The sequence below is a fragment of the Rhopalosiphum padi genome, chromosome 4, assembly GCF_020882245.1.
Source record: "Rhopalosiphum padi isolate XX-2018 chromosome 4, ASM2088224v1, whole genome shotgun sequence".
Classification (NCBI taxonomy): domain Eukaryota; kingdom Metazoa; phylum Arthropoda; class Insecta; order Hemiptera; family Aphididae; genus Rhopalosiphum; species Rhopalosiphum padi.
In genome coordinates, this window is record NC_083600.1 from 35,980,338 (window position 1) to 35,997,209 (window position 16,872).

The 16,872-nt window shown below is 26.4% G+C and overlaps 1 protein-coding gene and 1 long non-coding RNA gene across 2 annotated transcripts; one reads left to right on the plus strand and one right to left on the minus strand.

Annotated features, from left to right (window-relative positions):
- Positions 1-6,748, plus strand: LOC132930942 (protein takeout). The gene is made up of 7 exons (XM_060997067.1): positions 1-166; positions 2,698-2,781; positions 3,020-3,112; positions 4,164-4,311; positions 5,384-5,517; positions 5,598-5,747; positions 6,052-6,748. The coding sequence occupies exons 2-7, from the start codon at positions 2,700-2,702 to the stop codon at positions 6,201-6,203; spliced, it is 759 nt and encodes a 252-aa protein (XP_060853050.1). The 5' UTR covers positions 1-166; positions 2,698-2,699; the 3' UTR covers positions 6,204-6,748.
- A 1,975-nt stretch (positions 6,749-8,723) lies between these two features.
- Positions 8,724-9,619, minus strand: LOC132930947 (uncharacterized). Its single transcript, XR_009662301.1, has 3 exons — positions 9,514-9,619; positions 9,331-9,399; positions 8,724-8,854 (listed from the first exon to the last, which is right to left on the minus strand). It is a non-coding gene; the product is annotated as an uncharacterized LOC132930947 (long non-coding RNA).
- Between the last annotated feature and the right edge of the window lie 7,253 nt (positions 9,620-16,872).

Consider the following 16,872-nt stretch of genomic DNA (forward strand, 5'->3'; position numbering starts at 1 on the left):
GGCGGGTCAGCGTCGAGTTGCAGTCAAGTCCAAACGCGGCGGACACACGCACACCGATCAATTTATATAATATCCTCCGATATCCTTCGGAGACGGGCCATTTACAAGTGCGTCGCAGGACACTCGCTATAATATACGCGAATTCCGAGGATCATTCGCTTGACCGGTAAGTCAGCCGACGATGTGACGTACAATATATACCTAATACCACTATATAACAAGCAATTCGACAATTGTAGCCAACTCTCAATTTCTATTAAACAATGAATTTTTTTATGCTGACAATTGATAGATAATTACGATACAATATTGCGCGGTGAACAAAAAAATACGAATCAAAGTATTGCGTTTATTGGCAATCTTTTTACTGAGTCGCTGAGAGCGACTGTCACTACTTGATACTTTATGCTTCATAAATATATTACCGCAGTAACGAATCACTTGATTCGATTAATTTCTTTTAATTTAAAGATAAACGTAATATAATAATATAACGGTACATTATACTCGTAAGTGCCCAATAGGCTATATTATAGTGGGTAATTACTATATTTATATTTTTTTATTTTTAAAACCCTTCTAGTGTACATTTATCACTTATCAGACATCTTTACTTCCTCGATAAAATTTTTATAAACAAATTTGCATTTAATTGAAATTAAATAAAGTTCAACATTTAGTTCAATCAATCGTTTGATAAACAACAATTTATTTTGTATTGTCGTATTTAAATTTATAGTGATTTGATGTTGTATATGTTTATTCTGACAATGCCGTTAGTATACTGTCAAATGAAAGATTAATATGTTAGGTATTGATGCGCACGTTTGTTTATTTTAAATTTTAATAGTTACCGGGAAAAATCTTCTACGAAGATTATTTGAATTTTGAAGTGGTGCTATTGTTATTCTTAATATAAACTAATAAATAAATAATGTTAATATTTAAAAAATGCACGATAAATACACAATAACCAAAACAAATAGTTTATATTTTATTAAATACAGATAGGTTTTATTCCGATAAAGCGATTTGTACTGTTACTTGTAATTATAAAACTAAATATGTTATAGATGGTTGTTTCGAAATTATAAAAGTACTTTGATTAAAAATAAAAATAATTAGATACATTTATTTTTATTTTTATTATACAAGTCCATAGACAAATTTTAAGTTGTTAGTTTCTAGCACAAGTAACTGTGAAAATAACCCCTTTTTAATCACGTTTTTAACGTACAAGTATATTGAGTACATCATTATTAAAATGTTTGTTTAAAGTTTATGTTACCCATTGTATAATATATTTATTAATACAATACCTATGTGTAAATTAATAAAACAGCAGGATTACTCAAGCTGTTGCTATAATATTATTTTATTAATTCGTACCTGATTTGAAGCCAATTTATATTTTTTTGATAAATTGAAATGCTCATTTAAACATTTTTAAACAGCAAACAGCTTAAAATATAAAGTACTACTAGAGAATTAGCCACATAAAGTTTAATAGTGTTTGATAGATAATCCATTTTTGATATTATCACCACTTAATATGTATGACACATTGGCATGTTATAATAGATATAAATAATGTATTACCTAATGTATCTTTATGAATATTTAAACAATATTAATTAGAATGATCAGTGTGACTTATAAAATCAAGGTTGCCACGAAAATGAATTGTCCTTCTTACTTTAAATTTTGAATTTCAGTACAATTATACGTAGTAACGTAGGATTATAATATTCTTTAAGCTTTAAGTCTTGTAGACTTAGTTCCTGTCGTTTCAAATGTTTTTCGTTTTTACTGTATCGTTTTTTTGCTAGACTGCACTGCTAAAATCTTATGATACAATGGCATTGAACCAAGTCGGGTTATATGTGCATGACCTTAAACGGTCACCGGGTCGCTGCAGCATCATAAACAGGTCGGTGATGAACTATTATACGCTCATCTAATGCAAACTACGCAGGTGCAAAACATACTGCGTTTGGCATTATAATGTACCTTAGTACGAAAAAAAAATTCTATTTCTAATATTCAACTATTTTTTTTATGTTTATTTTTGGTTTATGAATTTAAATTTATATCGTTAAAAATTGATTTATCTATTTATTTATGTAACTCTGTGTCTACAAGTTTACATTGTAGTATATAATATTACTTATAAAACCAAGTATAGGTAAAATATTTTAATCATCAAAATGTCATAATTTATAGTAGTTATATAAACATTTTTTATATTTAACTATTAATCAAAAATATATAATAACAATATATCTTATAAGTCATAACGAATAAACGAGATATTTATTAGTTTATTATATTTACATTTTTATTCAACTTTAAGTTTTACATTTATTGAATATTTACATCGATGACACTAATATTTTTAAAGTATTTTTAAAATGTATAGTTGAATTAAATTTTAAAAAGTTGGTAAATAATCAATACATCATAATGAAAATGTTATTAAATTTATTTTAAATATACTAAAAACATTATACAACAATAGTTTTCAAAGTGATTCAATAAGTTTACATTTTTTTTCTTAAATTTGTGCGAAAATGTATACGACTATCTTAATCATAAAAATTTAAATTGTAGTACATTTATATTATATATATATATTAAATGAAGAAAAAAATAATTAAAAGATTCGCTGTTACAATAATATTTCGTATTTTTTTCCAGAAATGCTTATCACTCTGCACTTGGCATTAGCCGCTATAATTGGCTTTGCAGTTTCCGAAGCCCGACAACAGGAACATGACATAGGTAAGATTTTTTTTCACAATTATTGAATTATTTTTGTAGGTGCTAATTTTAACTGATTTTAAGATTTTTTTTTTAAAAATATTACCGTACATTTCGAACAAATTTTAATATTTATCATTAACACATTAAATTATGTGGGTTTTTATGACTGCCTCAAACCGTGATATTGTAAAACGAATGACGATTGTTAATCAATAATAGTAAAATAATTAATGAATTTGTTTTGTTTGTATTACAGCTTATTACATTCATCCATGCCAAAAGTCAGCTCCAAACGTAAACGAATGCTTGACCTATTCAGCCAACCATTTGGCTATGCACTTCCGGAAAGGTGAGTTTTCGTAATGAGATAAACCATCAAGTACTACAATTATAGGCTATGAGCTATCTACACGGTTAGTTTACAATTTCTACGAAACGATGGGTGGTGAATTTCGGTCGAAGTGTCGTTTTTTGTAGCACTATAAGTAACACCAATACATTTGTAACGAGGGCGTATAATGCGTATTTAAGTGTTTTGAATAGGTAAAAGTGACCAGTGACGACTTTCTCAAAACTCGACAAATCATTAGGTACCGTCCGTGATAACGAGAAGTGAAACTCGTATCGGCACGGAATTCGCACGTGAAGAAAACCTCCAAAATGATGCGTATAGCATATCACGTATTTCGTTTTTACACAAATCGTCCGCGTGTCGACGGGCGTACATATTTTAATCTTTCCGCACAAAAACAGGAAATACAATATATAATATTAGGCCAACGGGTTTCGCACGTGGACAACCGTGTTGTCTGTGCTCGTCATTTATTATATAATGTTTTGCGCTAAAATCACGCGGTGCAATAAAATATATCGTACGCGATCGCGACGAGCTCACGACGATTCGGCGGCGGCGCGTCTTCCGACTAAAATATGCGTATAAACGGGCACGATACGTAATGGTGCGTTTATGGGCGGGTGAAACGAAAACCGAACTGCCGGAAAACGGCGATAGTACGGTTAACAAGTGTCCGTCCACTGCAGAATTCATCGCACGTGGCGACGGTTTGACGTTTTCTCTCTCTCTCTCTCTCTAAATTTCGCTCACGTAAAAAATGAACATACACCCTCTTGCATGCCGATTAAGTTCTACCTCTACATAACCTACCGCCTAACCGCATATTATTATAACACGCGCGACATTATAGGTACAGAATATTATATTGTACATATTATACGACGACGACGGTTAGCCAAACGTCATTTGCTATACGTAGGTAGGTTAACCGTGTATATATATATATATAGTATATACGTTATTGGGTCAGAGTTTCCAATCACTGTTTTGTATATGTATAATGTATGTACACTTACGCGACGTATCGTTTGTTATTGGTCCGCAGGAATTCCCGAGCTGGGCATCGAAGAGGTGGAACCCATCGTGATCGACGAAATCAATTTGTCGCTGGGCTCCGGCCCGGACGGCTACAGGGCCACGTTCAAAGACATCCAAGCGTACGGCGTCAGCAACCTGACCGTCAACCAAGTCAGGTATACACTCGTTTAAAGTCGACCATTAACCGGCTGCGGTCATCGAAATCAGACGTATAATATTACTGTGATATTATTGTAACGCTATACGCGATTTTCACAAACGAGCCAGTGCCAATGCCAAAGACAAAACAATTATACGATTTTTATTCGATAATCCGTTCTTAGCGTTCTAAAACGCGGAAAAAATCGGAGCTATTACATAATATTAATATATTACATGGGAACACCGTGACCGGACGGGATATATTCAATTCTGAAAATTCGACATACAATATTATACTATATGGTTAACTTTATTACATAATATATCGTATAAGCGATCCATAATTTATTATATCCCGTCACGTTGTCACCGTTTCGGATGAACCGAAGTGGAAACAATAAATTATTGTTAGTATTATAATGACTATAATATCGTTATATTAATCGGTTAGCGCAGATAATGATGCCAATTATTATATTTCTGCGTATATCGTTATACTTAATTCGTAGAGTGGACGCGATTTCGTGACGCACATTTTACTAAGACGACAAGAACCGTACTCGAATTCGGAATTGATATTATTTACGTATTATCCGATCGTCCGACCGTATTCTTATCGCGTATTTTACACATATTGTTTTGCAAAACGAGAATGAGACGCTATATAGTCACAACGAATAGTCTCTGTTGAAATCGCGCGTAAAACATTTTCTTAGAAACAAATAGTTATACATGTCATCGTTTACTACTGTAGTATTTTCAACGCTAAACAAATAAAATATATTCAGTACGATTGAGAACAATATACACAGTATTTTAAAGTTATTCTCGGACCATATTTATATAATATCTTCATGCCGGTTAGTTAATATTTATACATTATTAAATTATGATCCGAATTAGGCAGTCGGCAGTTTCTACAGATATCCCGTTACTTTTAATATTATTTAAAACAATTTCTTTACACCAGGAAATAAAATAATAGACATTTTAATCTTCAAAATACTGATACTATAGCTGGTTGTAATAGATCTCAAACAAATTCAGAGAGTAATTGTTATATTATACACATTTTTCGTTTTGTAGATCTGACCTAAATTCACTGCAGTTCCAACTCACCTTCTCGATCCCGAAAATTTCAGCTGTTGCACATTATAGAAGTTCCGGCGTTCTTATTATGGTTCAAGCTACCGGCGGTGGTGAATACTGGGGTGAATACGGTAAGCAACGCACGGCAAGAGAAATTAATACTTTATCAAGCACACCTACCATTATACCTTATGGCTTATATTGTTTACAGAGGGTGTTAAAGCTAAAGTCTACATCAAGGCCAGTGAAGTAGAACGTAACTCTCAAAAATATTTGCATTTAGAAGATTTGAAAATGGACTTTAGCGTTAAAGACATTCAAATGGGTATCAAGAATGTTCACAACGGAAATGCTGTTTTAGGTAAAAACGATATTTTAATCATAAATTACATTTTTTTCTGTTCAAATACAGTTTAAATTTATAAATACACTGTAACATAAGCGCATAAATTGAAAAATTAGAACACTCGTTCTGCCAATAGTGCACATATAGTAGCATGCAATATAGTATAATTTATATTTTTTATTTTTTCTCAAAAACTTAAAAATTTATCGGTCATATGAATGATATAGTTATTCTGATAAATGTGAATTAGAAGTTAATATAGTAATAGTATATACGTTTGAAGCTAATATATCTACGTGTTATGTACTTATTTTAATAGAAGCCGCGTTGAACTTGTTCATCAATTCAAACTCACAAGAATTGCTCAAGGAAATGAAGCCACACATCAAAAAGAAACTTATGGCAACCATGAAAACATTTATCGATAACTTATTCAGCAGAGTACCGTATGACAGTTGGGTCATCGAATAAAGACTCGGACCCAGCATCCGAAAGGCGTCCGACTGATTGTTACTCCGTGCTAATGTCGTTTTCAAAACGAAAACGCTTCTCTTTGCACTTTGAAACGCTCAATGATATGTCGAGTGCAATATAATTTATAATTTATCACATAATATATTTTTGTATAATGTTATTTTAAATATGTATGACCTATAAATAGTGTAAAAAAGACACATAAAAAAAACAAATGCTTGATCTCGTCTACACATTTATTTGTATTATGTATCAAAGCGTAAACGTGTCTTGTACGCATTGAATATCAAGCATTTATTTTCAAACACATTGTGATCCGCTTTTTTATTTTTGTATATTAAACATTTAATCTTGTACACTTAAAAACAAACTTAAAACTTATGCTTAGAACCAATCTGAGTTTATAATTATATAATTTCAAAATCCGTTAAAATGAATTACGAGCAATTGTTAATTTTTTTTCAATAATTGTTTTTCTTTATTGTATGTTCCTTTTCTTATTATGGCTAAATGAAATAAAATCATTATAAAACACGTATAAACATTTTTTCATTATATTTTGTGTAAATAAAACACTGAGAATGTAAAATTGTGTTTACTGTCCTACAAAAGACTCAGCTGCTGTACAATTATGTAGCACTTAAAATCAGTAATAGGTGTTATAAAATAAAACACAAAATCATTTAAAAACTACAGTCGTAGCATATTGAATTTTTACTAATTACTAACTATATAATAATCAATTATTATTATTGTAAAGTATTGTTATATATATTATAATTCTGTACAAAGTTTTTGAAAACATTTTCGTTACTGAATTCAAAATCTTGTATAGAAACCTTGTTTAAATCCTTAATGTTTCAGTTCTAATATACTTTAACAGTTTTATATATTTATTATTAGATAGACTTTTTTGATATCTTAGAAATATTTTGATTATTATAAAGGTTATATTTCTATTTGCATATACCTAAATTGTTTTATTAATGAATATCTAAAACAAAACGATTAGAATGAACGTTTTCACCTTATTGCAAGAAAATATAATTATTCTTTAGCTATTTAATTAATGAGATTATTATATTATATTATATCAAACATGAAAAACATACAATTCGTGATAAACTGATATATGAGACTATGAGGATAATTACTGCATTACTTGTACTACTAACTACTAAGTATTATTATTATTTACTATATACAATATACATATATAATATATTAAAATTGACTGTTCCATACTTCCATTTATATGTGTATAATCAATTTAAACACTATTTAGTTGACTATTTTTAAGAATTTTCTTAAAATAAATTAACGTAGTTGTAATATATTACTGCAGTTGACTTCATTGGTTACGACTTTCGAGCTTATTTGTTTAATTCTTTTAATTATAAAAGCATTAAGGCACAATATTTTTTCTCTCTCTACGCGCAACATAGATAAAACTCTTTCATCTAAAATTGTTGGTTTTATTGTATTTTCTTTTCTTATATTCCTTTTTCCGTTAAATACTACGAAAAAAATGTTAAAATTATAGTTTGTATGTATACTCGCACTTTGAACATAAATGAGAAAAATTTCAATTAATAATAAAATATGTAAAAATAAGGAATATTATAATTCATTGTCCAATTGATTGCGTTATTAATAGTCCATATTATTTATTCACGTTTTATATGATGTAACTGATGTGAATGATGTGATCTCAGTAAATTTTAATAATTGAAATTGAAAGTGTAGTGCAGATCACTCATGCCATTTCGTTTTCTGTCGTGCCACAGGTTACCAACATTAATAATTAGATGTAGTATAAATTACAAGTACTAAAATTGGTTCCAAATGCCATCTCCCGGGAAAATACAATACTCCGAAATAACGTCAAGACCAAATTTTTTTTTACATTTTACCTAATAATTTCATTAAACTTACAAGTTTCTACTATGTACTAAATTATGTTTATCATTTAATTTGAATTGTAACCACAAATTCACATTAATAACTTGCATTCTGTTAAACCATTAGGCAATCTAATCTTGTTTACAGTTATCAATTAGTTAGTTTTAGTTTATAAGTATTGATTTTTAATACGTTTAGTTTTAATATTTTTATTAGACAGTAGACACTTATTTTTCTTTATAATTAATAATTAAAAAAAAAATTATACAAATATGTTACTATTAATTATATTCATGTACACATTATAACTCCTCCACACGTTTATACTCAGTGAGTTGTAACATTGTAAGGGTAATGTACACTTATACAAATTGTTTAAATGTAAGAATTTTTGTAAATTTCGATTTAATTTGGTGACTCTAATTAATAATAGAACGTATTTTAGCTTCTATGTATTACAAATCCGAAGAAGATAATATGTGATATATGAATAAAATAGTGTTTATTGTAATAACGTTGGTATATCTGTACGTGACAATACGATCTTATCGATAGGTTTGACATTTTCAATACTTAGTTCGGAATCAAGTAAACAAAATAGTAAATACATAAAAAATTACAGTATTCTAGTTCAACATTAAAATTGCAATAATTGGTAATTAACAAGTCACTTAAACCAAATGACTATAATTTAGATAAAGACAGGCACCGATGAACAGCCATTTTTACGTTTCTTGGATTAAATTCTAAAAAAAAAAATGTACATGTTTTTATAAAAAAATTAAAAAATAATCTACAAATCACGCACTGTTATACTGACCTTCAGTTTGTTTTAATATATTATACTAGAATATGATATAACATACGTTTTACATAATGCTGTAAATTTAGTTGAAATTAAAATACAATTTTTGTAGCGAAACATAATCAACTGATTTTCATTTTAAAATTACCAATCATAACATTTACAATTGCATACTGTTTATTGTCATTGAATTATAAAAATACGTTAACCAGTAAAATTTTTAAATTAAAACTATTTAAAGTATTGAATCGTGAAAATAAACTACGTATATGTTTCTATATAATATGCATAATGCATTTAAAATTTGTATAACATATTAGTAGTTAAAGTTTAACAATATTTAAAAAGTTCATATAATATCTGAAATGCATGTTTTTTTAAAAATGACATTATGTAAAAGATAATAAATTTACTTACTGTAGAATGCAGAGTGCAGGACATATGGGTATTTACGGCGTCATTCCGATCATGCGTTATATGTATGAGCTACAAAATTTGACGAAATATGTACAAATGTGATCAGTTATACAGTTCCTTTTTTATAATAATTATTTTTTTTATTGTTTATTTCAAAATTTAGCGTTCAAATTCAATACTCACTTGGTTTCACATTCTTCTATTAAGATAATGCATGAAGGTCTGGATACGCAATAGTGCAGGATAACAAAATCAGAAATATTTTGTACTCATGATTAAGACAAACCATGCAGGGAATAATCGACGAATGGTAGGCATTCTACAAACAATCACTTTTATTTTTCTCTTCAATCACAACATAAACCGTTGTAATCTATCAAATGCCGAGAAATAAACGAAATTAATCAATCGATTAATTATACAACATTGACATGTCGATAAATTATGTATCGCTATATTATACAGATGTTTTTATAGTTATAATTACTTCCGTATAAATTGAATTAATAGCTTGTTATTGTATAAAAATAATTAATCATTCTCGGTCACTTTATTTTTATTTGTATATTAAAATTATTAACTAAACAATGGTCAGTCTTGAGCTGTCGAACTTCTAACTAACTAACCAAACAAATATAGTTTGAAGGGTTAGTATAATATATTATTTACAATGACAGTCAATGCCTGATATTTGTACAATTATTCATTTTTACTGTTCTTAGTTGCATACTCTTGTTAATTGCACATAAACACATAATTACCTTATTAAGAAATTATAATATGCAATAAAAGCTCGTTTTTTATTTTTTATTTTAGCAAACCAACTCACACCTATTTTAAGTATCAACATATATTAATATGAATATAATAGTTTAAAATTTTAAATAGAAATTAAATATTTCCTTTTAATATCGTTTACATAATATAAAGAGTTTTCATTAATTTTGTATAATTAAGTTAAGGGTTCATATTTAAAAAAAATACATAGGTATATCGTTTTGAGTTTTAGGGTAACATTATACAATTTTATTAATATTTACGTTAATCTACATTCAAACGTTATTAGATTTTTTCGTTTTCTATTTAGCATTGCTTAACGTTATAAATGTATTAAACATAGTAAAAATTGTTTACAATTCTAATGTATCACTTGTAAAATAATTACTCACATTCAGGTGCAAGCTAGTCGCGTTGTACAAAGGTTGTACAATATAGTTTGCACCTTGTACAACGCGACTAGCTTGCATCTGAATGTGAGTAATTATTTTACAAGTGATAAATTAGAATGGTAAACAATTTTTACTATGTTTAATACATTTATAACGTTAAATATTGTAGTAACACTATACCGTATACCTATAAGCTATACCATTCATTAATTTCAATACCTAGTATAGTAATACTTAAGTAGATATATTCAAACTATATATGTATTAATATTCATGGTGTAACTACTGTTAAAATATTTATCTTTGTAGACAACTTAACAAACTGAAATTCAGCTAGGGTTGTATTCACAGTAAAAACCTTCTTATCATTTAGATTGTCAATCGTTCTTAACTTTGAGAAGCACTTTACACAAAAAATACGTTTTATTTATTTTAAAAAGTGTTAAATTCTAAGAAAAATGGAACAATTTTAACATTTTATTTAAATCGTTCAATTATTGAAAGAGTTGCGAGGAATTGAAAAAGAAATGTGACGTCATTGAGTCAGACTCACCCATAAACTATCAGTCCTATATGTATGTAAAAGTTACTCACTTCACACAATAATTATTTATCTACCTTTTAAATTTAAAGTAAATTTTCTAATTTTTATTTGTACGTTTATAAAACGGTATTATAGTAATTGTATGCGTTGAGTATGTAATGGGACCAAAATTTTCCTTAAGTGTTTAGTTTTTGTAAAATATTTAACAAAATTTTGTATTATATATACGCCTGAATGATAATATAGTTGAATCTTTAGCAAACATTTTTAAAATCTCATTTAATATCTCATCTTTAATATTTAAAAAAAATTAAATTTTATAAGTACTGAAATTCTGATACTGCTACATCTTAAATACAAAAAATTACACATTCATATGCGTCTATTGACTTTTATTTTTTTCATTCTATATGATGTAATCATTGTTATCAAACTAGGTACCTAAATATGGAAATTTACTTACTTGATCGAGTTTATGATTATGTAGATAGATCAACTACTATATTTTAGGGCTCCCGTACTCAAGCCAGTAACTTTGTCTTCTTTTCATTAATTTTCATGTTTAATATTCTAAGTGTCTCTACATTTCGTTGTTATCGCTGCATATAACACCTACATTTTCAATTATATAATTACTATATCGCCAATTCGTCAGAAAACCATATAACAGAAATAATTTCCTCTAAATTTTACTTCAATTCTCTCATTAATTTTTCCTACACTATATTAATTAACACTATTATTAATTTTAAATTTGTATTTAACCATAAAAAAAAATTAATTTATATTAATAATTTTTTTAGAAAAAAAAATCATATTAATAATCATATTCGAATGTATTTTACTAGTACTAGTACTTGTGTAAGGTACAATGATATAATTTAAAAAAAGTACATTAATAAATAATAAATTACAATAATAATTTATAATAAATAAAACTATATTATAGGTACATTTTTAGATAGACTTATGAAAACTTTTTATTTGATAAAGTAAAATGTTCTATATAATAATATACTGTATATAGTATATTATTTATATATATATATAAATACTGATTATTGTTTAACAATAAACACACATCATGTACCATTTTTTTCTTCGGTTTTTTCTTTTTTTATGCAATTTTTGTATGTGTAAAATATTAAATAGCATAATATAGTAATAAAAATATATAATAACATGTAACTTAATATCAATCAATTCCATTAAAGTACAAATATTTTATATACAGTAATATATAAAATTAAAAACCATTGGTAATATACAATTGTATATATTATTTATTTATTATATTGTTGGGAATGAATTGAAATATTTTGTTATAACTAATCATTATTAAAATATTAAACGTCATATAGGCTCAAGTACAGATGTATTAATCAGATATATGAAATTAATAAAATTACAATTACATTTCTTAATTTATAAATTACATAAGAATATTAAATAATTAATACATATAAACTTAAAATTAAATAATACATTTAAAAATTGGTATACTGGATGAAATTTATTTGCAAGCCAACCTGCGAGTTGAAAAAAAAATAAAATTATATAAAAAAATTAAATATTTTACGAACATGTTGAGGGTAAGTAAGAAAGTGTCTTTGTAATGGATTAAGGATGTGTTCAATCTTTCGCACTTTAAACATGTGTGGTTAATAAAGAAGTATATTGATAATGCTAACTAAGCAAATTAAAGTTATCCGTGTACACACATATATATATTCATGTTAAATATGTATAAGAGACATACAATGTTATAAGTTAAATAGTTTTTGGCCTACCGAACATGCATGTCTCTCGTAATATATATCATTACAATGAAGATTATTTAACAACAAAAGAAATAAAATATAAAACTTAATATTTGAACTTTTTTTCCTGAAGTTCCTTAAACTACGATTAAAAAATTAAATTAAATCCAAAGGTATCTGAAAAGTTGTCATATTATATAACTGCAGGTTCTCAAACCCCGTTACATACTTTTAAGTAGACGTCACATTAACTCACAAAGCTAACAACATAAAACATAAGCGTACAGCAGAACCAATTTTATATGATTAGGTTTAATATCTGAGTTAATTGTTCTATTATGTATAATATATAATTTTAAGATAAGATAATTAAAATTTCATTGACTTAATTTAAATATTAATTAAAGACAATTTTGAACATTTTTATATTGTTTTATTTTACATAGTTACTTACATTAAAACAAAATAGTATTAGATAATATTTTTATCTTTATATAGGATAATGAGTCATTCCAAACAAACAATATTGTTTTCTACTAAACTGAATTTGTTATTTTTAATAACGTTCACCAAAATGATGCGACTAAATGGTCGCTGTGGTAACAAAATTCAATAAAAAGTAGTACACGAATAAAATTTATGTGTAATAAGGTCAGAAAAAATAGTCCTATCCAACCAAAATCTTTGCAACGTAAAAAAAAAATACATTTAATAATTTATTCAAAAATACTTACAATCCTGATGCATAATCCTCTTAAGATGGTTTTAGAATCAACTAAATTATAAAATTAAATTTAATACGTATTTTGATGTGTGTATTTGTGGTAGAATTATAATCTTTCTAACATTATTAAATATATCATCTTATATTATAAGCCAGCCAATGTATTACAATATGTGTATGGTGATCCAAAAGTTTCTAAAAATAAAAAATAACAGTTTAATATATAGGTATAATATTATAGTATTGATAAATAGTACAAATATTTATAGTAAATTTTTATATTATTTATTTGATTTATGTAATATGAATTATAACCAACTACATACTTTCCCCCTGATGATTCTTTATAAAACTTAATAGTGGCTCTGTAAACGTTTAATTTAATTATTCAATATTACTTTATAAGTGATACAAACTATCTTTACATAGTTAATTTATACAAATAGTTAAACAAAGCCAAAATATTCATAAGTTGTAAACGCTTTATATTATAAGTATTTTATTGATAAAAATATAATATTATAAATATTGACGGTTAAGTATAGAAGATTTAAAATAAGAACTCACCTTTGATTTTTAGTAGTTTTGGATCTAAATTAATTAAGTAATATTGTATAAACAAAAGGAAAAATTATCAATTTATTGTTAATTACTAATTAGTTACCCGTTTTCTGATGTAATAGCTAGTATTTATTTAATAGTTATTACTCAAATATACTAGTATTATCGTAAAAAAATTTGAATAAAGTCAGAATATGCATCAATAGTATTGTTTGGTTATCCGTTCTGAAATAGTTTTATCTGGCCACTTTATTTTCAAAAGATTTAACTCTGTTGATAATGAATTTAAGTCCAACAAATCTGAGTACTAATCAAAATCACTTGTATCTATTGACGAAATTATACATTTATTCAAGATTAATAAATATAACGATGATATGATTTTTTTATGATTAAAAAAAATTATTTTAATCGAACAATAAAATCTTCAAATTTTGGAATTTATATGGAAGTAAGAAAATATTTTTCAGGGCAATTAACATATTGATCAATATTCTAATAAAGTGCCGATGTTTTTTTTAATATTTGTATACACATATAACACTATTTTTTTTATTTTTTGGACAGATGGTGTATTTTTTTTTTAATTTTATATACATCAACATAAATAAATATGTTAATATTATTATTATTTTTTTCTTTTTTTTTGTAAAATTCTACACGACAATATTTTTCCTGCTATTTATCTATATTCCCCCTAAATTTGTCACTGGCGAATTTATTGGAATAATGTAAAAAGTACTTGGTTATTAGTAAATAGATAGATATGATTGCTTTCAAATTTAATATAATTCAATGTATCGATTTGCATTGGTACGGATCTATAAGTGACTTAATCATCATAATAACATATTCCATCATCTTATTTTCACACCATTAATGATAATATATTTAAATAAAATACCTACTATAATCAAAAATTTATCTGATATACTAGCTTACCTACAACAGATGCAACTACTAGTTCCCAATTGTCACTATCCACGTCATGATCATTTTCTAAAAAAAAAAGGTAAAATATATCACAAAAAAGTATATAATAATTTAATTTTCAGTTTGGTACTTTTTATCTAATTATTATATATATTTTACAAAATAATTAACTACCACTATCAATTGTTTACCTACTTTTATAATTATTAATTACCATATAAAACTAAATGTAAAACATTTAAATTATTTATAAGATCGACTATTTATGCTTAATGCCTACAAATTTTCTCAATGGTTATGGAATTTTAACTTGGATTCAAAATAAAGACAAACTTAGTTTTAGATCCTATGTAGCGTTTATTCGTGACGATGGTCAATGGGTATATATTAGAACACTAAAAGTGTTTGGAAATATCATGTTTTATGCAGGGAATATTGGCATAGGGTCAAACATAACATGTATATTACAGATAATTAAGTTGATATATTACTATAAAGAATTTCATGATGACAAAAAAAGCATAAGATGCGGTGCTATAGGTAAATTCGTCATTTATGATGTGTTCTTCGGCCTCGCATTAGGCTAAAATCACTGGTTGTTACAATAATCTAATTATAATATTTATGTATATAATCATTAGTAATTATATAATTTAAACAAAATAAGAAGTAGAAGAATATAAACATATAAAAACATATTTTAAATAGTTATAGTTAATATAATTATATGCTACCAAACATATTATTGAGATATAAAAATCAAATGCATATATACCGATATTATTGTTACCTCTCAACATCAAACCGTAATTAACCATTTGATCTTAAATAACAGAGAATATTTAGGTATATTATTTCTAAAATTATAGGGTGTTGCAATGAAGGAGAATGAGCTCTTTTAGTTAAGGTAACGTTTGTGGAATGTGCTGCTGGTGAAGGCATAGCCTGCAATTTATACAAGACTGAAATTGCTATCCCGTACGAGCCACAAATATTAAAATTGTTCACGCTACTACCCGTACTACCGCCTCCAAATTATAAGCCAGATTGTTCATAAAACAGTACGGGTATTACATACTCTTCTTTGTAGTTATAAATTTAAAAACTAATAATCTCAAATATAAAATAGAATCATATGATAATATATTTTGTAGAATGCAAAATAATAATATAGTGCATAAATCATAATATATTATTTTTAGAATACGAGATAGCACGCTCAAAATGTTCAAATGCTATTGGTTCATTTAGTATAAATATTAGGCTTGAAAACTGATCTGATACATGAATAATGTAAATGATAATCAAGTATTTTATTACATAAATAATATCACAACTTTATAATTGCAACCAATGAGATAAAATTGACTTGAATCCGTTGTTATGTCTATGAAATATTTTGTTGTAGGTATTAATACAATAACTTTACACTGAAATCCACATTCTGCAAATCAAGTTATATAATATAGGTATTATTATTATACTTGCAAATTTAATAAAAATTGAATTACATTATATGTATTAATGGAAGAAATAATGTACCATCAAAAATAAAAATTATTAAGTAGATATCACCAAATAAATGAAATTACATAATTTACTACCTATAAATACCTTTAGTAAGAACAACTAACTTAATTGTATACAAATAATAAGATATAATATCAAACTGATCACATATTAGCGGAATTCAGTGTATTTACACAAGTAATGAGTTTATTGAAAAATAAATAAATAAGTATAATAAATTACCTGCGCATTCCCTAAACTTTTTGTCTAAATAATTTAAAAATTAATACAAAATAAATTATTTTACAAACACTAAATTTTCAACAAATTCTAATGTCAGCA

Excerpts from the sequence above, each read along its gene's own strand:
- LOC132930942 (XM_060997067.1), top strand. The coding sequence starts at position 2,700 with ATGCTTATCACTCTGCACTTGGCATTAGCCGCTATAATTGGCTTTGCA. Across the intron at positions 4,312-5,383 it reads CTGACCGTCAACCAAGTCAG|ATCTGACCTAAATTCACTGC; the intron begins GTATACACTCGT and ends TTCGTTTTGTAG. Across the intron at positions 5,748-6,051 it reads CAACGGAAATGCTGTTTTAG|AAGCCGCGTTGAACTTGTTC; the intron begins GTAAAAACGATA and ends TTATTTTAATAG.